This window comes from Meleagris gallopavo, chromosome 1 (assembly GCF_000146605.3).
Source record: "Meleagris gallopavo isolate NT-WF06-2002-E0010 breed Aviagen turkey brand Nicholas breeding stock chromosome 1, Turkey_5.1, whole genome shotgun sequence".
In the NCBI taxonomy this organism is placed as follows: domain Eukaryota; kingdom Metazoa; phylum Chordata; class Aves; order Galliformes; family Phasianidae; genus Meleagris; species Meleagris gallopavo.
In genome coordinates this window covers 20,302,844-20,327,056 of record NC_015011.2, presented here as the reverse complement: position 1 = coordinate 20,327,056, position 24,213 = coordinate 20,302,844, and the positions used below count along the sequence as shown (strand labels likewise).

The following is a 24,213-nucleotide window of genomic DNA, read 5'->3' as shown; positions in this document are numbered from 1 at the left end:
CCTTGTGCTTTTTTCAAAAGGCTGGCAGCTGAGGTCACAGGAGTGAATTGTGATAGACAGTGCTTCTCTCTATAGTTAGAAGGCATTGCTAGTATGTGAATTACTGCCACATAGGGGAAAAAGAATAGAAAGAAAAAGAAAACACAGCAAAGAACATTGTTCAATTTCCTTGTAAAATAATGGGAAATATAGCCTACAACAGCTATGAAATTCACTAAACAATCTAAGATTTCAACAACTTCATTTCACCATCAAGTATGTTCTACCCTTTTCAATTCTACATTCATAAATTAAGCCTGTTCTTTATTGGTCGTTACTGTTGACAGCACAGGAAACTGTAACTGCATTTCTCCAGCAGCAAATCCCAGCTGCACAGAATATTATGTACTGTTGTTTAAAAATGCGTATTGCAATTCTGTTAAAACTGAATACATCACTGTGTGAAAAACAATGACAAGGATAAGAAGCTGTAAATTCTAGTAAGTCCTTTAATTGAGATTTAAATACACAAGCTGAAAGAAAATTCCACTATTTAATTATGTAAAGAAATTGTTAACAGTAATTTCAAAAGAATGGAATTTTCAAAACGGTATATTTTCAATTCATTCTCTTGTAAACACATGAGTAACCTCCATCTAAGGATTTTAATCTGTCAACAGGACTGCATGAGTCCTCAACTTTCTATAATAGCAGCTTTTCACTGAAATATTTTTATTGACAGATTCTTATTTTTAACATCTGCATCCTGTGGGAGCAGCTTAATGTTAAGATGAAAAATACACTTGGGGTTTCAAAGCAGGTGGAAAAACTCACAGTTCTGACTGAATGAGAACTGCTTCTAATCTTGTGTTTTCCACTGTGCCTTAAAGTATCCTATATATAGAAGAAAACACATCTTGCCACTTCTGAAACATTTAAAGAACAAGAAGGTAGAAAAAAAAAGAGTACATATAACTTACCATTAAAGTTTACTGCTCGGATATAGGTAAGTAGTTCTTTACCATCAATTGTGCTCATCCTTGGACACAGACCAATATATCCAGGACAGAGATCTTTGTGCATGTTATGTAGTGCATAGGCCATGGAATATACTGCATCAATTACAAACTGAACTTTTCCTTCTTGCTCATAGGCTGAATCTCTTGCAATTCTTTCTAAGCCTAAGGAATAAAGAGAAAAAGAGTCTGTTTACTTCCGTTTGTGTCCATGTGTGTGCAGAAATCCACAGTAGAACATAAATGATCATGGTCAGATAAATAGGTAAAGTCAAGACTCTGCTATCCATCACCTACATAAACAAGACAAGTTAAAGTATGGCCATCTGGTTCTGCCTCTAATCCTTATATGTTGTGCCAAGTATATAAACGCTATGTTGAATCCTGGGTTGGGAAAGAGGACAGAGCATTTCATTACAAGAAATATATATGTATATGTATTTCTACAATCCAGTAGAAATCTGCTCCACAGCTTATTGACGTTCATTCAATAGCTGGCTGTAGTTATTTATAGGACACTTCTACAGTAGCTTGTCATTCTATTTTAGATAAATTTAAGGCTACCTCGATTTTTATCTATGTCTACTGCTTGATTGAGATTATTTAAGCATGTCAGGGAAAAAAAAGCCGAATGCTTGCAAAGTGATGTGGCCATCTGTCTCCATACTGAAAAGTGCTTATTCTGAGACTTTTCCCAGTATTTATTAGTGAATTATGTTTCACGTTGAGAGCTACGTACTGTCCGCTGTTTCCTACAGGAACATTTTTCCTACAGTGGGTATACAGAGAAAATCAATACATTATGAGATTTTGATTCTGCAGGGACTGCCCACATTAATCACCTATGTGCAAATCCAGACATACCTTTTATGCTCAGCAATGATAGCACCAAGTGGAAAAGTTAAAAATAAAGTCCAGGAAAATTATATTTTAGGCATGTCCTATTTGTGAATTCAGCCACTGATTTCTAAGGCTTAGCATTTTCATTTACAATGGGAAAAGGTCTCTGCAGATTTTGGCTTGAAATCTGCTCTGCTGATGTCTACAGCCAAACTTCCATTGACTCAGTGAACTCAAAATTAAAACCAAGGTTATTTCTCCTCATAATACAGTTAAAAAAAGAAAACAAAACAAAACTTCCTTATTTCTTGTACTGACCATAACTGACTATGAGAGGAAAGGATATAACTTTGTAACTTACCACAAATTACTCAAGTGGCATTTTACAAGGCATACTATCTAATGATTGGCAAGTAATTAGTAAATTGTATGACGTTACAGAAACCAAGCAAACAGAAAAACATTTCCTTGCACATACTGAAATTTGCACAATTACTTGAAAAACACTGCCTAGACATGACAGAGTATAAAAAATGTAAGACATGGCTCAATGAGACTGCAACTCTATTAAATTACTTCATTTGCAAACTAGCTTTCAACAGTAATTGACAGGCAGAGCTCAGGATCCTTCCCTTAATTGTTCCTGCCTGGTTAAGACTGCCAGACAAGAAGTGAAGGGCAGGGCTTACAGAACTGCTGCAGGCACACAGCAGTCAATAACCTACACATGTTCCCAAGAGTTTCCTCATCCTCTAAGTGGGACGGCCAGGACAGAATATGTTTGAAGGAGATACACCTCTTTTTGTTTCCAAGCCAAATATAATTCCCCTCACACATCAGATAGACGAAGATGTATGTTGAAAGGTGGAGGGCTGGTGAAAGACAGAAAGAAATTATCTTCTATAATAAGTGATAAGTCATAGAGTCCTGAACACTGCAAATATTTCTGCAAATACATTGTACCAAGTGGTAAAAATTTATAAAAGAAAAAAATGAGTAATACAGTCCCTTGCATTTCACTGTAGTTTAAACATACACAGGATTTATATAAGCTTATTCCACAGTATAACATTTCACCTTTACTCTTCAGAAATAATTTATCATATAAATTACAGGAACTAATTTCTCAAAAACTAATTTATCATATAAATTACAGATCAAAAATGAATACATTACTACTGAATGTGTTTCCTTAATTATGAGGGGCTAAGCAACATAACAGAATTATCAGTTTCAAATCTAGCAATCTCAAAAGGCAATAGAAAAGAAGTCTCTGCTTTCAACAACAAAGAAATAATTTAATAAAAAAACCGCATACATAAAACAAACAGAAATCAACAAATTGAATTACATGCTATTTCTTTTTGAAGTTTCTCTTCATTTTCTCTTTCCAAAACTTATAAAGATGACCCGAACTCATCAGATTAAATGTCTGCTATATCTGATTACATTACATATAAGCTCTACAAAGCATGCTTACACATACACACACAAACACAAGACGACTTGAAAAAGTGTAACTATACACATCTCATTAACAAAATTCCTTAATGCCTTTTTATGATCACTTCAATTTCTAATCTCACTGTTTTTACTCCAAAAGGAATTACTGAGGCTGCATTGCTGGGGAGGATGATTACAACTCTTGAACTCAGGAACTGTGCTGACACCATTCCTCTGTACTCTGATTTCCATACGAAGGAAATTCAAGTAAATATAACATGATATTTCTACCAGGTCTTCCAATCCAACTGTTGAAAAGTGCAGGCTTGTGGGGAATTACAGCAAGATGTTGAGACTTTCCCTGACCAATGGATAAAATCCATAGCTATATGTACTAGTGTTATCATCTTGGGCTGGAGAAGAGCTAGGAGAGATGAGGCACCACTAGCCCAGGAGAAGTGTCAACTGCTCCTGGCAGTCTTTATTTGGAATCTATTTCAGGAATCCTGCAGTGAGATCATCAATGATCCCAGAAGAGCTTGGAGAACGTTGCCACAGCTACTCTTGCATTTCCTGAGCAGGAGTGACAAGCCAGACTATGTTAGCTGATACTGTTGCTATAATTTGTAATCATTTCCCCCTTTGCTCCTGGTAGTTCCTGTACAGCATGAATAATCATTTCCTACTCAGGATGGTGGAACTTGGCTATGGCAGGGAAAGATAATGAACATAAGGTGAGATGTAGATTAGGTAGAAAAGTTTACGAGGGAAGAAGCAGCACTGACATCACCAATTCCCCATGCATGAACTGGGAATCAAAATACTTCAGGGAATACAACAATTTTATTTACAACAAGAAATTATATCTTAATTAAAAATTTAATAACACCACATAGTAAATAAATTAATGCAATAGAGCTAAAACAATGAATTCATACGTGGGGAGTGGTATCACCTGTGGGATACAAAGCAACCAAAATTTAAGTTCTTGATCTCACCAACAAGTGACTAATCTGCTGGGAGATAAGTGCTATACAATTCGCCTATGTTTTAGACTGGCTTTTTAATACTGATCTTAGGGCACATGTAGATGAAATTCCTTTGCAAATGCCAGTGGCAAAACAACAGGAGGAGCACAGAGCAGATTTCTTATTTCTTATTGCCTTATGAATAAATAAAAAACAATTATAGATAAGGCACAATTGGATATACAAATTATCAGTTTGTGATATAGGGAAATTTAGTTAATTAATTTGATTATTAACTGCAGTGGTTCTAGAAATTCCCAGTTTGCTTTATATTTCTCATCAATACTACTCATGTTGTCTTACCAATCTTTTGGTTTCCAGTTTGTAATATTGAAACAATTTGTATAAAATTGCAACCTACATTATCTCGCATATGTTCTATGTTTTCAAAACTACACCCTTTACACATAGTTAAAATTTTAATTTATGCTACTTGGAGACCATAGTTTAAAATTGAAAACATTGTATACAAGAACTAGTTCGAGCTCCAGACTTGAAGCCCCCTAAGAAAGGTTAAGCTTAAGACACAGGAGTTAGGATATAATAATATATAGGATATATATAGTTAGGATATAATAATTTCTATTATCCAGTTAGGATATTATGCAGTGTACAAGGGAATAGGATCCTAATCCCAGGAAGTAAAACATATGACAGAGTAATCATAATAATTTCAGGTTCCAAGCTTAGAAAAGGAGTGCAGTCAGAGACAAAAAAGACAAGACACATAACTAGAGCCCGACTTGGGAAATGAGATGTTTCAAGGAGGTGTCTTGCTTCCCTAATCATTAACCAACTGAAGGAAATATTCCTTTTTGAAGTTTACCATTTTTCAACTACTTTCATTTGAGCCATCTTAATTTCTAACATTTTAGATTGTTACTCAAAATCAATGCTCAGTGTTCATAGAAGTGTATACAAGCACTATCATTTTTATTAATCAACCTAAAAATACCTATTTTGATTTCTCAGTGCTTACTGGTGTCCATGCTGTTTTTTAATTAATCTCCTTTATTATCATTTTATCTTTGTTTTGTTTAGGAACGACTGGAGCACAATTGGCCAGCTCACCTTTCATGTTCAGTTCAAATATTGGCTCATTGCAAGCACTCTTCCACTGTTTTTGGTACTGATACTTCAAAGCTTATAAAAAATCAATATTAACCACTCAGAAAACATGCAACCAACTCTCTGAAAACTCTCACATCTAAGTTATAAAGAATGTCTGTTTCTTTTAGTTGAAATGGAAATTACTTTGTCACTATCATCTGGTAGGGTTACATCATTTATTTCACTAACCTAACAATATACTTTTGATCTTTTTGCACTATTATTTATAGACTTCTGCTTGAAAAGCTCGTTTGAGAAAACTGTAACAGCAGATTTCCATTTACACTGTTTTAATCCATTTATTGTGATATTTGTTATTACCTAACTTATGTACCTTACTCCTAGGGTTGGTAATTTCTGGAAAAATAATCATTTATCCAGAAATAAAAAAAATACTAAAAAAAAAAAAAGACACAAAACAACACAAGGCTTGTATGTCTTATCCTTCAGTTAGAACAGAACAATTTGAATAACTGGCTTTACAGTGACAGAAATTCTGCTGCAGAATGGTTGGAATCTTCTAACCATGAATTCACCACTAAGAGAAAAAATCCCTTTCCAAGAGTTTGTATTCCTCCTGCCTTTCAACAATGCCATCCGTTCTTTTGCCCTGTCCCCTCTCACGTGAGCTGAGCAAGAAATATGCTTTTCTAGGGACTGTTGTGATTACCACTCTCTGGGGTAATAGTGGGAGGACAAGTAATTTTGGGGGCAGAAAGTGAAAATAAAAATGATTAGTGAAAATGATAATACACAAAATGCTTACCAGTGAACCACATATTCCATTAGTTTCCCTTTACTGGCATTTGTTATATGCTCAAGAGTAATTACTGTGCAAAGCCAGTTGGTGCATCTGTGCAACTTCTTGTTATGTTTTTCAGACTCATCTGTTTATAAGTCTGGATGTTGGATAGCTAGTAACATTTTGTCAGTTCACAGTCATAATGCACATTTTTCACATTTTGCCTCCTTTATTTGGCTCACAAAACAGTTTTAGTTAAGCTACACTTGAAAGCAAACAAAATCAAAGATAAATATTATTGTGTTGAGATTGATCTTTCTCTGCATGCCAATCATAATCACAGCTAAATCACAGGCACTCCTTAGCTCAGACATGCTAGTTCTCTTTTTGTCAGGATTTGTAAGAATACATCTTTGTAGCATCAGTTTTTCCTTAGAAAGTTGTCATCTATAACTCTAAGACATTTTACAGTCTCAGCAGGAAGCACAAGGGGTGTATGTTGCTACCCTTGCAGTCTTCCCTGATTATTCAGTGGCTTTCCTCACACACTACAGACAGTTTGATCTCCCAGAACAAATAATGCAATAAAGATCATCATCTCCAGTTAATGAAATTCAAGGGGATGATGTACTATTACAGTGGAGCAGTTGAGCTTTCTAGTAGTAGCCACATGGTAACAGTGATGCTTGATTTGTGCATTGTTAGTCTGCAGAGAGTCTCAAAAAATGTGTGGCTCTTCTGCAATAGTACAATGACAGTTTAGAAAGCAATTCAGAGAGTAAGTTAAGGATTATATCTATTCTCTCAGCCATTCCAAACAAGAATTTGAGAATGTAAAAGCAATGATAGTGAAATGAAACAGTTTGACTTTGTTCTTCAACGACTGACAGATGAGATACTGTGAACTGGTTGCTGATGTAATTTTTGAAAGGTTATGGTTTAAGCCAATTCACCAAAATTAAATATTCAGAAATATAAATGGAAGGATCAATTGGCAAAGGTCTGAGAGGGAAAATGAAAACCAGTTTTCCAATCCCTACCTAGGAGAATGTGGAGATTTTAAAATAGTTCCTACCCAGAAGAGGGGGCTCACAATTTTCAAACACACTGTAAACAGAAAATAGCAAAAAAATATTTCAGGTAAGTCAACATGTTCCAATAACTTTCCCTTTAACTTCACTTTAAATGAGAAACTACATCTTTTTCTTTGCCTGGCTCTTTAAATGGAGCACTTTAAAAAAATACTTTCCCTGAACGCAGACATTTTTCATGGATAACACCATAATGTTTTTCCCAGCCTTCAGAGTAAATCAGAAATTTGTTTCAGCAAAACACAAATAGTGCACAATCCTATGTAGGTCACTCCAAAAGTATGCCTCCCGTTTATATCCATGGGAACAACAGATACAAAGAGCACAAGAACGCTACTTCATAGAGCAAATTCTCAGCTACAGAATGCTATGTTTCAACACAGTCACCACCATTATCATGGAGCATTTTCACCAGTGATAAGCAAGAGCCTGAATGCTGCACTCATAAAAATTTGCATCAGCAGAGTTGACCCACTGTTTCACAGTTGCTATGACAGCATTGTTGCTAGTAAAACATTGCCCATATGGCCCATCTTTCATCAGCTCAAACAAATGGAAGTCAGAAGCCATCAAATCCATACTATACAATGGGTGTTGTAGGACAGTCCACTCAAGACTGGCAATGTAGCAGTCAGAATTGTTGATCTGTCCAGGTTGCAGGAGAAACAGAACCCTTTCCTATCCCAAAAGACAGTGCACAGTTTTATCCTCTCAGGGCAGCATCTTGAACTTTTTCTTCAATGGGGAACTGACTTGTCACCACTCTATGGACTGCTGTTTTGACTCAAGCTCATAGTGGTAACACCGTGTCTTGTCACCAGTAATGATGTGACCAAGGAAACTGCCATCTTCAGTCATATTGGTTCAACAGATCTTGACAAACTTGCATAGAGAGTTTTTTATGTTCTCAATTGAGTGTTCATGGGACTCACCTAGCTCAAGCTTTGCAATATTCCAACACTGTAACCACTGTTTTCAGTGCACTGAAGCCAATATTCAGCTCCGTATGCAGTTCCCTGGTCATAATCCAACAATTCACACATATGAGCTGACTGAGACACTCTTCATTTTGTGGTGTGGCAGTTGTGCATCCAGAATGTGGCTTGTCTATCACATCATTGTCAGTGTTGCTGAAACACATATCCATCACTTCATTGTGCTCACATCCAATGTTTGGTCTCCATAAACATTCAGAAAACACTGATGAATGTCAATGGGTGCAATTTTTGCCACACCTTTGCTTCACACACACTTCCATGTCAGATGCCATTTTTTCAGACTGCTCCTCTGCTGCCATCACAGCAACAACACACAATGGAATATTGGCAGGAAGGTTCAACTTCTACTGCCATACCACCAGCATCTGACTCTGACATCATTACTTTTAGAGTAGCCCTCATATATACTCAAGTTGAAATAAACTGTAATTCTGGTCACATTGTTTTTTGTTTTGTTTTTATTGGGTTGATACTTTTTTTTCTTAGAGCTGTATGAAGTTCAGAAGAATGTCTTCGAAAAACAAAATGAAGTCGCATTGCTCATTTCCCTGCACTGAGTCTCTAACAATAATTTGACTATTCTTACCTCAGTGAAAAACTTTCCCTTTTCTACTTAGTGTTTTTGTATTGCTTACTTGTAGTTCCTTGAAACACTGTATACAAAGTTGGAGAGTGCAGGCATTCAGAACTCTCAAACATTTAAAATTTTAGTTTACTACATCTGACAGTGGCAATATTGGGTAAAATACTGTCTTGTTGATCCAAGATTTGCTTTGATGTGTATATTTCACTAAGAAGCACTGACAGCAATCACATAATGATTAGACATTGTTGGATGTGGTTTCCATAAATCTAGATAAGAGCCATGCCACACGTGTTAATCAAAAGATATATCAAAAATAGTGGGATAAATAATCTCTATTTCAGGTATATCAGTATAAGTGTTAATGGAACTGTCTGTGTTGGAATATATAATTTAGTGTGGACAAAACTCAAAGCTACATATAACATTTCAAAAAGTTTGATGTCTGTACATCTGACAACATGAGAGCACATACGTTTTCCAGTAATACTTACAGAGAAAAAAAAACACACTGCAGGAGTTTGAATTAAAAAGAGAATTCCAGTATTGAGAAATTAATAAATCTGACATGTAGGTTCTGTTAGATTTTCCCCAGATTTTATGCCTGGAGAGCAAACCACTGTCAAATTTAGCAAAATTATTTATCATTCATTCAATGTATATAAGGGAGAAATTTGTCATGATTAAGCTGGAGTGACATTGGAACAGGCTGCCTAGAGAAGCTGTGGATGACTCATTATTGGAAGTGTTCAAAGTAAGATTAGATGGGGCTTTAGGCAATCTGACCTAATGAAAGAGGACTCTGACCACAGAAGAAGGGTTGGAGTAGAAGGTATTAAGGGTTCCTTCCAAACCAAACCATTTTAATTCCATGATTTTTCAGGTTTCCTAGATATTTACACAATCAGCTGCAAATGTAAAACCATGAGCTAACTACCATTCCATAAATTCTACAAAAATAATAGTAATAATAATATATAAAAAATATACCAAAAAAAAAATAAAAAAATCAGCCGCAAAAGTAATCAGTTGCATTTGTAAATGAGAAATCTTATTTGCTTGGTTTTTGATCAAATCAAAATTGTACAGGAAAAAATCCATTAAATTAGATCATAAAAAGAAGTGTTTGTAATAATTAAAGCAGGTCAACCTTTTCATTTGACCTTTCTGAACAGAATAACAGGAAGATAAAGACGAAAACTTGCTTGTTATTTGCTAATGCAGAGATCTAAGAACTACTTGATCAAAGATATATTTTAAATGTTATTCAGACTTCAAGTCTCAAAGTCAGCTCAAACTTTCTGACTCCACTTTGAATTTCTTTACCCATTAAAAATAAGTGTTTTCACTAACAATAACAATTAAAAAACACAATAACACGGAAGCATTTTTCAGTCCTCATCCTATCTCTGTAAATCTATAAAAATTTGCCACTGTGTTGTATCCTTTTCATTTGATAACTTCTCAGCAACTAAGTCATACACTTTAGTAGCCTAGGACACTCCTTCAGGTATTTGCAATCTACTAAGCAAAAACATAACATTTTGGAGAAATTATGAATTTATTTATCTTTTAAAATAGGATCAGTATACCAATGAGGTTTAGTATGACCAGTCAACAAACAAAGTATTTTGCTAAATTTCTCTAGTTTAAAAAAAAATAAAATCATCATTTCAGATCTGGAGGTGAGCATGCAGAAAGAGCCTACATTTTCTAACATAGATTATCCATGGGAATTTCAAACTGTGGAGAAGCAATTGCTGGTGTACTAGTCAATGCACATATCTGGAAATAACTGATATCACTTTAAAACCCCAAAGGATGTGAGCACTTCTAATGCAGACTTCAGTGTATAACTACAAAGCCTACAGCAATGGGTATCAGGTTCAGAAAAGCTTCAGTACAAGCAACAGAATTTATTCATTGTCTGTCAGTATTTAATCTCAGAAGACCTTAGGTGCATAGCAACCATATGTATAAAAATTTTTCCTCTGCTTATTGACTGTGAGAGCTTTTGAGTTTAAGCTTCAGACTAGAAACTCCAGGGACTTTTGTCCTCAGGATTATTATTTTTAGATACAAACTTGATTGAGACCTTGGTAGGGAATGGCCTTTCTTGTAATTGGAAAGCGTTTGCTGGAAGTATAAACAGAGCCATCCAAGCACACAGGTTTCTTAAGTATTTATGGTTATTATTTGATAGGAGTCTTCTCAGGGAAAAATAAAAGAATTAAGTTACAAGATTTGGCCCAAAAAATTTTAACATCTGAACTACTTGTTTTAATGAATACTGACTGGAGTTAGTTCAAGTGTTTTCCTTCAGTTTGATGAGAAATTCCACAAAAGCAAACTGATGCTGGCTGCAAAGAGTTCATAGTCAGCATTTAACAAAGAAAGACTATCAGTTTGAGATGTTATTATTCTATTTTCATCATCCATTAATACTTGTTACTAATCCTTCCACAGGAATTTAAGACTTTCTCAGCTCAGTTAATGGACAGGGCTTTATGTAGGAGTCTCTCCTATGATTACTGGAAACCTGAGCCAAATGATCTGCTCCTGCATCAAATAAGGACTATGTGTGATGGTGTGGCATGAAGTTTCCAAGCCAAGGGATAGTAACATTCTGTCAGGGCCATTTCTGAAATAAATATTTGATAACTTGAGTATGTAGAAAATTTAAATATATATATATTTGCAACGTATGGTAGATGTCCACTTTGACTAAATGCTCCAATGTAATGATTTCACAGCAATTATCAGGTAATTTTTGGTGTTCCTTTGCCATTGGTTGCTTAGGGTAGGATGTATCTCACACAGTTTTAGGGGTCTAGCATTTAGTAGTCTCACCTAATGAAAGCTTTTTCACGTCAAGAGTTAGAGGTTTTCTAACTCATAATTCATCTCACCGTTTCTGGAAAGGAAGCATCTAAAGAAATGGGTTAAGATGTCCTCCTGAACTGACTCGTTCTTGTGTGACTAGCTTAGATACATATTTAACTGTTAGAAAACTAATATTAAGGAAGATCCAAGCCAAAAAGAAAAAAAAAAAAAGCATCTTAAGCATCTTTCACTAATCTTATTCAAAGAGTAGTTCAATGAACAACACATCCCTTTCATCAAGACCTAAGTAAACTCACTAGTGTCCAACATTTCCACTGGTGAACGGTATCTTCATCAGTGTTTACCTTCTATAGCCACATAGATTCCATATTGCCAGTTGTCTCTCACTTAACCCAAGATCTGATATTCTCTCAGCCACAAGCTCACTCATCTCACTTCTTTCGCTCATCCTCAGTGGCCTGGGTCTGTATTATTTTCCTTTGCTTATTCTGTCACCATCTTTAACTTTTTCTTGAAGGAACAACTAATTTGTCTTCAGATGAAGCCTACTGCTCGTATAAAGTAGTGGCTCACACATTGTCTCCTGAACAGTTTGCTGCCATGGGGACAGAGACTCAGATCCAGCACAACAAAAAATCAGTTATGCTTATTTTGGTCTGTATTCACTAGTAAACCTCCAAGAGGAGGTTTTTGGAGCTAGACAAAACAGAACTAGTCTTGAAGAAATTCCTATGTGAAGGTGAATTTTTTAAACTGCAATCAAAAGGACAGGAACAGGTGAAAATCTGCATTTGAAATTTGTAATTTACTCATTGTTCTAATTAATGATGTTTTTTCAGGTCCTGCTAAAAATAAAAGCACCATAAATTAGAAGTAAGCATCGAGTTAATGGACTGCTTGATGCCATGAATGGCACATAAACAATTGGCTTCTGGAAGGGGATTTCAGTCTACAACAGGAAGACAATTTACCTGCCAACAGTATATTCCCACTGCTAGTTCTTTAATCACAAACTAATTAGAACTGATAGGCTTCATTGTTAAATTAGGGACGTTAGAAGTTTTGCTCCAGCACTCTTACAGTTACTCATATCCTGCCCTCACCAGGGCAAAACTGACAATCACAGTCTTGAAGTTCCTGGTAGATACTGCGAACCATTTCAGATACAGAGTACCAATTTGCTCTACTTGCCTCCTTTAGCAATTAGTAGTGCTAAAACACTACTAATTATAATATAATAAACATGTTAACTACTGTTTAAGCATCACCCTTCTCTTAATGGAATGTACTCAAATTGTCACACTTTACATACCTCTATCAGCAAAACCCCTATTGTTATTTGTTGTGAGCATGTCTTCAGATTTGCAATTCATTGTATTCACAGTGTTATAACAGTGTTCTGATTCTGAAGCTTCATTTTTATCAGTTAATATTGACAATACACATCCAAAAAAGTACATCTTCAGTATATTACACCTATCATTGTAATCTCAAGATGGTGAGCATCTGTTTGATTGTTCTCTGGCTCTCTGAAGTAAAATGAGAAAGGACAGAGCTTTGCAGATATTCTGATTCCTGTGCTGAAAGAAAAGACCACTAGTCATAGCCATCATAATATCATAAGCCTATTAGAGTAACCTAAAGCTGGTAAAAAATGATTTTTCTCCTGATCTTGAACAAAATTGCACTGCTCCCATCTACTTCCTTAAAATACATTTTACAATTATAGGTATAGATTTTGAAGAAATCAAAACTCCTCTATAAAATGTCATAATCATGTGCAGTTCATGTTCCAATTTACCAAGCGCAGTTTGATCTCATCTTACCAAAACTGTTTCATTTCTTCTTATTTTCATAACTTGTATCATAACCTTTAGCTTATAGACTGAAGACAAATCCTCAAAATCATTTCAGTGTTTCACCAATCCATTAGACATATAAACATGTTTTAAGTCTCCCTATGTAAGAAGTATATCAGCAATCTGGAGAAGGCTTGGCAGAGAGAAAAAAAAAGAGGTCTAGAAGGCTTGACATCTTGCCCTGTGAGGAGGGACTGGGGGAGATGGGTTTGTCCAGCCTTGATACAGCTTCAGTGTTGACCTCACTGAGGAGCAGCCCCCAGTGCCTACAGGGAGATGGGCCCAGGTTCTACACAACTGTGCATGGTGCGAGGACAAGAAATAATTGGCATAAATTGAAATGAGAGGTATAGATCAGAAGAACCATTTTTCCTATGATAATGGTCAGGCAGCAGAACAGCCTCCCAAGAGATGACGTGCAGTCTCTCTATCGAGCTGTCAGTCTCACCTCTGTGCCTTTTTCCTAGAAGCATTGCTAAGACACAAAGAAGGCAGGGACGGGTAATACAGGAGAACAAGGATGGCTTCACCAAGGGAAAATCCTACTGACCGATCTAGCGGCCTTCTATGATGGTGTCACTGCATCAATTGGCAAGGGAAGAGCCACCGATGTCATCTATCTTGACTTCAGTAAGGCCTTTGGCATTGTACTCCACAACATCCTACTCTCCAATTTGGAAAGATGGATTTGATGGATGGATTCTCCAATGGATGAGGAAGTGGCTGCAGGATCAAGTCCAGAGACTGATGGTCAATGGCGTAATGTCTGGATGGAGACTGATAGCAAATGGTGTCCCCCAGGGGTCAGTGCTGTCAGTCAGGGACCAATACTCTTTAATATCTTCATCAAGTGGGTCAAGTGCACCTTCAGCTGGTTTGCTGGTGACACCACGCTGTGGGGTGTGGTCGTCACACCAGAGGGACACAATACCATTCAGAGGGACGTAGACAGACTTGAGCAGTGGGCCCAGGTGAACCTCATGAGGTTCAACAAATCCAAGTGCAAGGTCTTGCACCTAGGTCAAGGCAACATCCATTACCAAAACAAGCTGGGGGATGAAAGGATTGAGCAAAGCCCTAAGAAAAAACACCATGGGGTTGCTGGTAGATGGAAAGCTGGACATGAGCCAGCAACGTGCCCTCACAGCCCAGAAAGCCAACTGTATCCTGGACTGACTCAAAAGAAGTGTAACCAGCAGGGTGAGGGAGGTGATCCATCTCCTCTACTCTGTGCTTGCAAGGCCTCACCTGGAGTACTGTGTCCAGGTGTGGAGCCCTCACTACAGGAGAGAAATGGACCTGCTGGAGCAAATCTAGAGGAGGGCCACAAAAATGATCCACGGAATGGAACATCTCTCCTACGAGGACATGCTAGGAATGCTGGGGCTGTTCAGCCTAGAGAAAAGGCTCCAAGGTGACCTGACTGTGGCCTTTCAGTATCTAAAAGAGAGCTAAAGGAAAAGGGGACAGACTCTTTAGCAGGGTCTGCTGTGATAGAGCAAGGGGAAAAGGCTTCAAGCTCAAAGAGAGTAAAAATCTTTTACCGTGAGAGTGCTGAGGCACTGGAACAGGTTGCCCAGTGATGTGGTTGGTGCCTCATTCCTGGAGATTTTCAAGGCAAGGGCAGATAAAGCCCTGATTGCCCTGGGCAATCTGATCTAGCTGCAGTGTTCCTGTTCACTGCAGAAGAGTTGGGACTAGATGGCCTTCAGAGGTCCCTTCCAACCTTAAGGATTGTATGATTCTATGCTTGGAGATTTTCAAGACGTGGTTGGCTTTATCCTAGAGCCATCTGAATGCAGCCTAAATCTGACCCTGCTTTGAGAAGAAGGATGGACTAGAGGCCTTCCAAACTGAACTGTCACATGATCCAATTCAGATGCACAAAAAGACATGTAAGTAAATGTAGTTTAACAATCTCAAGTGTATATGTGTATATGCATATGTACAAATGTATGTACTCTTGCAGATGAGCACATGCCAATCCTCAACAACCTACATGAAGCTTGTTTGGGAAGAGGCTCTGGGGGAATCCTAGGTGAACTATTTCCCCCCTCACCTTGTCTTGGACTCAACAGGTTTGGATAGCAAGGGTTCTGACAAAGAGGCCTTTTGTTGATTTCTTTCTGAGTCCCTGGATAATTAAGAACAGATTGTGTCAAAAAGAAAATGACTTGCGTGGAAAATACCTGTAGATTTGATCTTGTGTTAAATGTCTCCATCTTTAAGGACACTTAACATACAGAATTAAAATACACTTAATGTTGCCAAATTGGGTGTGTTTTATTGTGAGTACTGTATTGTTTACTTTCAGAATGGTATAACTCAGTCATTTTCATTCTTCTCCATGAGGCTGGAGTTTTTTGACAATGGAAGTAAAGAAAAATTAACTGACAGAAAGCAGTGGTAAAATTCTTGGTCTCATTTTACGCAGTTTTAAACATTTTAATCAGTACACAGTTTGCCCACTGTAACCTCAACGGATACCAAACTTCCAAAAACAGAAAGAAAAGCCAAAATGTATTTTGCCAAGATCAATTTTAAGCCAGCTGTTGGCACTGATCTCTTCTGCTAAACTAAGTTCAAAAGGAAGTCGATTTATACAGCCCCCCCAATTTTACTTCAAAATCTGTGGTGTTACAAGAATGTCAGAGGAGCAATGACAAGAATTTTACTTTAAGACAAGCTGCACTATTTTCTGTTACAGTAGACTGATTCTTTCCTTTCAGTAGACTCGCTCTGACATTCTCTATTTTCATTTAATTGAAGAGAGAGCACCTGAAGATACAGAAATTCATACACAAGCTAAGACATATAACTCAGAGAAGCTGTAGTCTGCCTCTCATTTTAACATTCTCCAATCTTACGGATATGCACACTTGGTTAAACTAAATTACTTAGTAATATATAATAGCCAATATGTAATTTACAATATGATCATCACTGTAAAAAATCTAAACAATATTTTTTAATTTCTTTTCCCCAAATGCTGTATTAAAATCTAAAACAGATCTGATAATGTTCAAAAAGAGAAAAAGAAAGTGATGGTACTGAAACACAGCAACGCAGCAATTACTATTCAGGATGGAGAACAACAGAGACTTTTTCTAGCTGTAATCAGTGTATAATTATGGCCACACAAACAAGGCAAAACATAAAGAAGCAACTAGAAACCAGCATCTTGTTCCACGCTATAAATCCATGGTTTCTTCCACCTTTTTATCTTCTTTATCTTGCTCTTATGTACAACTGGAAAGATGCATTTTTTAGTCTGCAGCTCTCTTCATCAGTAGCATCAACCAGAGATACACATTAATACCTCTGGACAAGCCAGTTCATTTTTCAAAAGTGCGATGGATGATGACAAATTCTTATTTATTCATTCATTTATTTCAAATATAGCAAATCAAGAGGATAAAGTGGTTACCTGTTTTGTGCATGAGAAATTCAATAACAAACAAAAATATATTTTTTTCAAAATTCAATAATGAATCTACATCACAGTCTTTTAGATGCAACCATTTATCTAAAGGGGCATCTGGTTATCTTATGCTATCATTTAAACTTTTTGATTTTTTTACTTCAAGAGAGACTTGTCAAACAAAGTAATACATGGACTTCACTTCTGGCTTTCATACTAATAGAATTTTTTCAGAATTTTATTTTCCCCTTTGATATCTACATATTACTTGGTTAGAATCACAGAATCACAGCATGGCCAGGGTTGGAAGGGACCTCAATGATCATGAATCTCCAACCCCCCTGCCACAGGCAGGACCACCAACCTCCACATTTACTACTAAACCAGGCTGCCCAGGGCCCCATCCAATCTGGCCTTGAACACCTCCAGGGACGGGGCATCCACAACCTCTCTGGGCAGCCTGTTCCAGCACCACACCACTCTCTCTGTAAAGAACTTCCCCCTGATATTCAACCTAAATCTTCCCTCCCTCAACCTCAAACCACTTCCCCTTGTCCTGCAGTTATCTACCCTTTCAAAGAGTTGATTCCCCTCCTGTTTGTAGGCTCCCTTTAGGTACTGAAGGGCATTGAAGGAAAAAAAATCAGATCTTACTGAAGGCTATGTAAGTGCCATCCCACACTGATTGGCAAAGATCTGGCCAAATAATAATTGGTAGCTGTTTTTTGTTGTTTTTGTTGTTGTTGTTGTTGTTTGTTTGTTTTTCTTTGTTTTTTACTGGGGGGGAATAAACCAATTAATTTATCCTTGTTAGATACTATCTAATAACATCTAATATCATTATTCATGGAAAAATTACAAAGTGAACAAAATGTATTCCACATAAATAATGTTAAAACTGGATATTTTGGTAATTGGTTAAGCAGGGTGAAATTGACTTTATTATACATTTTCCCATTGCTGTAAAAATCTTATTTTAGACATGGAAAGATATAAAAATATAAATAGCACTACACTGTTACAGTAGAGCAATTCCTCCTTAAAACTACTTTCAGAAGATTAAAATTAAATGCTCATGACATATTTGCAAACACCAAATGAATAATACATATCGAACTTTTTTTTTCCCTCTTTTTCTTGCCTGGGAGGAATATACACTTTATTACAGTTTCAGAGACTGTGACCAATACTTTTACTCTGCATTCTTGCTGGGAACTATTTTATAAACTTGATCATCTATCTTGTACGGAATCTGTAACAAATCAATGAAGTAGCTTTGCACAGGAAGGAACTGAAGAATTCAGTCTATATTTCACATTATTTTTGTGAGAGCTCAATGGAAATATGGCTTGATTTGTTATTTGCTCAAAATAAATGAAAGTATAGCTAAAAGGGCTGCTCCAAAAGCAATGCCTTTTACTTTATCATGTTGGACCATGACATCACAGGTAGATGTTGGTGGTATGGCAGTAGAAGTGGAATCTTCCTGTCAATTTTCCATTACGTTCTGTTGCTGTGCAATGAATGGTAGCGGAGGGGCAGTCTGACAAAATGGTTCTGACATGAAAATGTGTATGAAGCAAGGGAAGGAAAGACAGAAATCTTGCAGAGTCCTGAAAAAATTAGTCTTGTTCTTAATATTTGCACCAGGAGATGGAAAGGACAGGAAGAGCATTTACTGTAATCGAAAGTAACTTCATCCACTTTTTAGCTGGTCACTGTTTCTTGTTATTACTCACATGGGAGCTGGCAGCAACCAGCTTGGCTCTCCAAGTTTCTGGGCAGCAGGAACATGCAGTCATTTACAAAAAGCAGCTAAATAGGAACACTTAAAATATATTCCCACTATGATTTGTGATAACTGCAGGTGTACTTCTACAAGTGGTCAGGTTTCAGTGAAACGGTAACAAAAATGTAAGTGATATAAAAACATACTGCACAAGGAATTCTATTTAGTCAGGCAACAGTCTCCCTGAATGCTATCAACAAACAAATGCTGAACGGGAACAACATGCCAGTAGTGGAGCACTATGGAGACCTTCTTTGAAGGCCTACAGATAATGTACAGATGGGAGCTATGACAAAAGGATCAATGTGTCCTTTTTGCTATAGCTTCCATCTATAACTCCCCTATAACATAACTGCACAAAACTGCCTTTCCATCACCCTTGCCTTCATGGGACTGAAATAAGGCTACTTATCCAGTTCAGAGCTCTTCTCAATTGCTAACTCAAAAGTAATCACTTGTATCACTAAATGAGCTTGATGATCCTGATGTAACTAGAATACTGGTAACATTCAATTCCAACACCACTCACAATCTCCTTTGGAAACATCACACAAACAATGAATAAAATGAATGACAAGATTCGTTTTTTTGTTTTTTTTTTTTTAAGATTCCACGACTGAGAGCTCTTGTTGAAAGAATGCAGTATTTAAGACAGGAAACAGGATATGGGATTTTTTTAATTATTATTTCTATTCTCTCTGTTAGTGGAATTTTATTTCTCTCTGTTCTAGACTCTCCTTAAAGACCTATGATCTTGAGGACCTGAATTTTTTATTCCTCTATATAAACTTTTGTTGCAATTTCAAGACAGACTCGCTCTGGCGCACAATTGTAATAACTGTAAATCTAATGTGTTTGTCCCTCTCATGCTAGGAAAGCAGCACATTAAAGAAAGTTACCTCTTCTGCTAACAGGAGACACAAACACTTCACGAAGGAAAAGTCTGGGAACATCCCTCTGCTCTATTCCCGTTTAACTGCATTAAGTTCATAGACAAACACTGTTCTGATTTGAGCCCTTATAATTCATCAGAGCACAGGCTCTCAAAAGAGAAAGTCTGTTTAGTCTATCTGTATCATCATAATGACAGCAGAAACCCAAAATAGCCTGTGGCTCCGGCAGAGTTAATTATCTCCTTTTTTTTTTTTTTTCCTTAGGACATTGTGTTGAAGTACTAACACATTAACCTTGTAGACTGTTCTCTTAGACCTTCTGCACAGCATGAGATTATTACTAGTCTCAACTGGTTAGTGTCAATTTTCCTGCTTTCCAGGGTTACTCAGGTCACTTCTCAGTGCCTAGAAGATTAATTTTCCTCTCAGGGATAGGATAAGTTAAAGGATACAAACACTTCAATTAAATGATGGAACATCATCTGAATAGAGAAAAAACTAACCATGACTAAATCTACTGTTTGTCCCAGTGAAACCGAAATACAAGTGAACAAGATCTTTTTTTTTCCACTAGAATGTTTCTTTGTACATACTCTTAAATTTATCTAAAATACCAGTTTCAATGAAAATGACTAGGACTCTCCAAGAATAGACTTTGGTTTGCCAGTATCATAAAAATCGTACAACTTCACAGAATCACCGAATCATAGGGGTTGGAAGTCTCGTTCTGAGATTATCTAGACCAACACATTTGCTTCAGCAGGTTTCCTACAGTATAGGAAAGCATCTTCAAGGTCTTGAATATCTCTAGGGAAGGAAACTCCATAGCCGCTCTGGGCAGCCTGTTGCAGTACTCCGTCACTGTCACAGCAAAGTTCTTCCTTGTGTTGTGTATGGAACTGGCGAATGGAACTTCCTGTGTTCTAGTTTCTACCCACTGTCCCTTGTTCTATTGCTGTACACCACCAGAAAGAGTCCACCTTGATTAACTTGACTCAAGTCCAACTCCTGTCTCTACAAAGGATTATCGAAAATTCAAACCATGTGTCTTGAACTCCAGAAGGCTCAGTACTATGACCACTTCCCTGAGGAGTGTGTTTCAGTGCCCAACCACCTTTTTGATGAACCTTTTCCTAACAACCACACTGACTCTCCCCTGATATGGCTCCATGCCATTCCTTCAACGCTGCCTCTCTGTTCCCTGTGAGGAGCTGCAGCTGCCATGAAGCTCCCCCTCAGGTTCCTCTGCTCTGGGCTGAACAAACCCAAGGGACTCACCTACTCCTCACATATCTTGCCCTCTAGACAGACCATTTACCATCTTCCCATGAACTTGTCCCCTTGCCCAGTGCCAGTCCAGGGCCTGGTGCACCCCGGAGTACGGTTGGCCACTTGGGCTGTCAGGACTCACTGCTGACTCAGATTCAACTTGCCGTAAACTAGAACCCACAGATCCCCTTCTGTATGGCTCCTCTACAGCCTCTTGTCCCCCAGGCTCTATGTATATTCTGCACCTTGTAAGTCATTTAGTCCTTCAAGTCCTGCATCCAAGTCATTGATGAAAACATTAAAGAGAATTTGCCCTAAAAAGATATAATCCTAAAGGATTAAATAACAGTCCTTGTAGTGTAATGATTAAGCAAACTCTATCAAATGCATTAATGACAATACAGAGACTAAAATGACAGATGTATAATTTGCCATCTGACTGCACCTTGTCATTTAAGCTTTTACTCTTCTCTGCCTTGGACAATGGAAATGAATTCAACAAATTTACATTTTGCTTATTGATATAAATACTACACTTCCGAAAGCAATATTAATTCAACTCATTTGGAGCTGTTACCACATGGTTTCATTGGAAGATGAACATTATTATATTTTTTTTTTTCAGAAGAATTGCTTCACTTTGGATTTTAGTTGCTATTTACTGGTAATGTTCCTGTTAATTAAATTGAAACTTCTGTGAGAAAGATATAACCTACTACTGCCATAAAATTAGTATCCTTTATGAGCATAAGTATGCACACTTAAGTTTCTTTCCTTATTTCTCTTTTGAATCTAAAAGGATGTTTCTTGATACAAATGTGGAAATCATTGATAACTGAGTAGTATTCGAGGTAAATACTTTCAGATCACTACACAGTCTACAGAATACCATCCTTCATCAAAAGCCATCAGCTCTGTGAACCTGTCATAGAAATATTTCTTCAGGACATCCGACCTTAAAGCTCAAAACAAGTAGGTGATAAATGACTGAAGGACATGGATCAGAAATTTCATCTGAAGGAAGGAATTCAACTCTTAGGAGATGTGCTATGTTTTTCTCTAACAATCTATTGTTAAGAACTTCAATTTTTCTCTCATGGATTCCTGGTTGAGATGCTGATTTCACTTGCACAAATTTTGAATGCAAAATGGGACAACTGAAGTAGATTTCTTCTACATTCATACTGTAAACAAAGCAGGGCTGGGTTTCTAGCCTAAGCATTAGTACAGTTATCTGTACTACTGAATTTTTAACCTGGGCTGACAATGCCTGGTCATGTTGTTACCATATGCAGCTGGGATGAAGCCATTTCCATGTGAGAAGATGACAAAGTTAAGCTTCATGGACATGTTACTCCATATTGGCAGAATCTGAAACCTACTCCTTTAAGTCCTGCCCATCGTTCATTTCAGCTTAGCCCCTGTCTTAAGTATGCCAATAGGAGTCTGTGGATCAAGTCCGGTAACAACAGTTCCAGGACTGATGTTGGATAGAATAACTGTGCATGATGATTGCTGGCTGAATGGAACCTGCTGCTACCACCTCCTTGTTCTGCTTTCCTACCTGGGAGCTGGGAGATGGCTGAAGCACCAGCACAGCTCCTGCTGTTTCCCAACAACTGGTTCCAGGTAGATCCCTAGCAGTTTTCTGAAACAAATGTCATCCTTACTTGTAGGAGAAATGGAAAAATAAAAATACCAACTTTCCTGCTATTTGTTTTACACCATCTAAATAACTCTTCACTAAAGAGAAACTGACTTTCAGAAACCAGCCATATGGAAAGAGCAACAATATCATTTCTTCTCTTTATGTGCCTGTACTCACAGATTTTAACTGAAGTACATTTCAGAAAGGATGACTGCATTGTACTAGAATTCCTGAGCACTGCTGATTTACCAGCTATGCCTTACCTAGCATTTGAATGACACACTTTGAACATCTGCAGTAAAACAAACCTCAAGTTCATTTACATTCTTTATTGCCATTAATCCATTCAGTTAGCAGTTAGTTCAGCTATTATTTCAGAAATTCCTTCAGCTTTAACTCTTCTAAAACTTTCGATGATATTATGAGGAGATATTATTTCTCTAATCATGAAAGAAAAAGATAAAAAGAAAAGAGAAATATTTCTGTTCTCTTAGAGAAATTTCTGATTACAAAGTGCTCAGAAAAGCACTAATAAAATACACTGGCAGGACTCTGTTATTTTTCTCTCCATTCTAAAGTGAAATCTTTCACTCATCAAAAGGCAAGGAGGACCGTTCAACATCCTCTAAGTCAACTTATTGGTCATAAAATAAGTCAAGTTCAAAAATAATGAGCTACTGATGTAGGATTAATGCTTGATTGTCTTTGTGCAGTTGATAATAGTGACTCTAACACAGATTTGCCAGAATTAATGGGCCATACAGAACTGACATAGAAAGGGCAGCTATTGCTCAATTATTTTCATTAGAATTTTTTTTTTTTTTTAATGCTGGTGTTCCTAGTGGAAAGTATCATGTTTTTCAAAAGAACGTCTTTCTAAGATGCTATGCTTCATTTACTGTTCATAGTTGGAAAATATTACTGTTAAAGAAAGAATTTTGTTCCTTTTGCATTTGTATTACAGTATTAGTATTTACTTATTTGAAAACTGAACCATATATTTGAGAGCTTATGATGGTACATGGATGTAAAAGGATTTGGAATTAAAAGAGAGAAGCTGATATTATTGTACAAACTGCACACAGCAGTATAAATTAGTGTTTTCTGTAGCTTGTTCATGAATCAAAGCTTCAACATAGGTAAACCAGTATTTGGCTTTGTAAGACTAGAATGAGCCAAAAATGTAGTACAGACTAATTCTGCTGTCATTTATTAAGCATATGCTCCACTCTTTTTATATAATTTGAGTTGAAGAGAATATTACATGACAGGCATTGCTTTAAACTTTTACAACTTCTTGGATCTCCCTCCAACGTTAATTGCAATTCCATGCAATGAGCTACCCATTTAAAATAAACTCTCTTGTGCCTACGCCATGAGGAGGCATAACATAACTCTTCAGCATCTCCGGGTGCTTTAAGTTCACCTTTCTTTACTCAACAAGACTATTATCACTGGGTTTGATTCATCTCAAGAGAGGATACTTAAGGAAAGTAACCACAGCTTTCCCTATTTTACTACTTCCATAGACTCAGATAGACTTAAAGGTAATACAAAAAGCAGTGAAGTGAAGATCAGGAAAAACAAACTATTCTGACTTACAGTTGCATTAGTCATCATAAATTCTTCATGGTACCTGGCATATCCTCCATGATTTCTG

The 24,213-nt window shown here is 37.0% G+C and overlaps 1 protein-coding gene across 1 annotated transcript in view; it reads right to left on the bottom strand.

The window, feature by feature from the left end:
- The window catches only part of GRM8 (glutamate metabotropic receptor 8), a 319,688-nt gene that overhangs the window by 111,439 nt on the left and 184,036 nt on the right, over positions 1-24,213 (bottom strand). Inside the window, exon 6 of the mRNA XM_031553129.1 lies at positions 960-1,160. Coding sequence (XP_031408989.1) covers positions 960-1,160 — 201 coding nt within the window. The remainder of the gene's footprint in view (positions 1-959; positions 1,161-24,213) is intronic.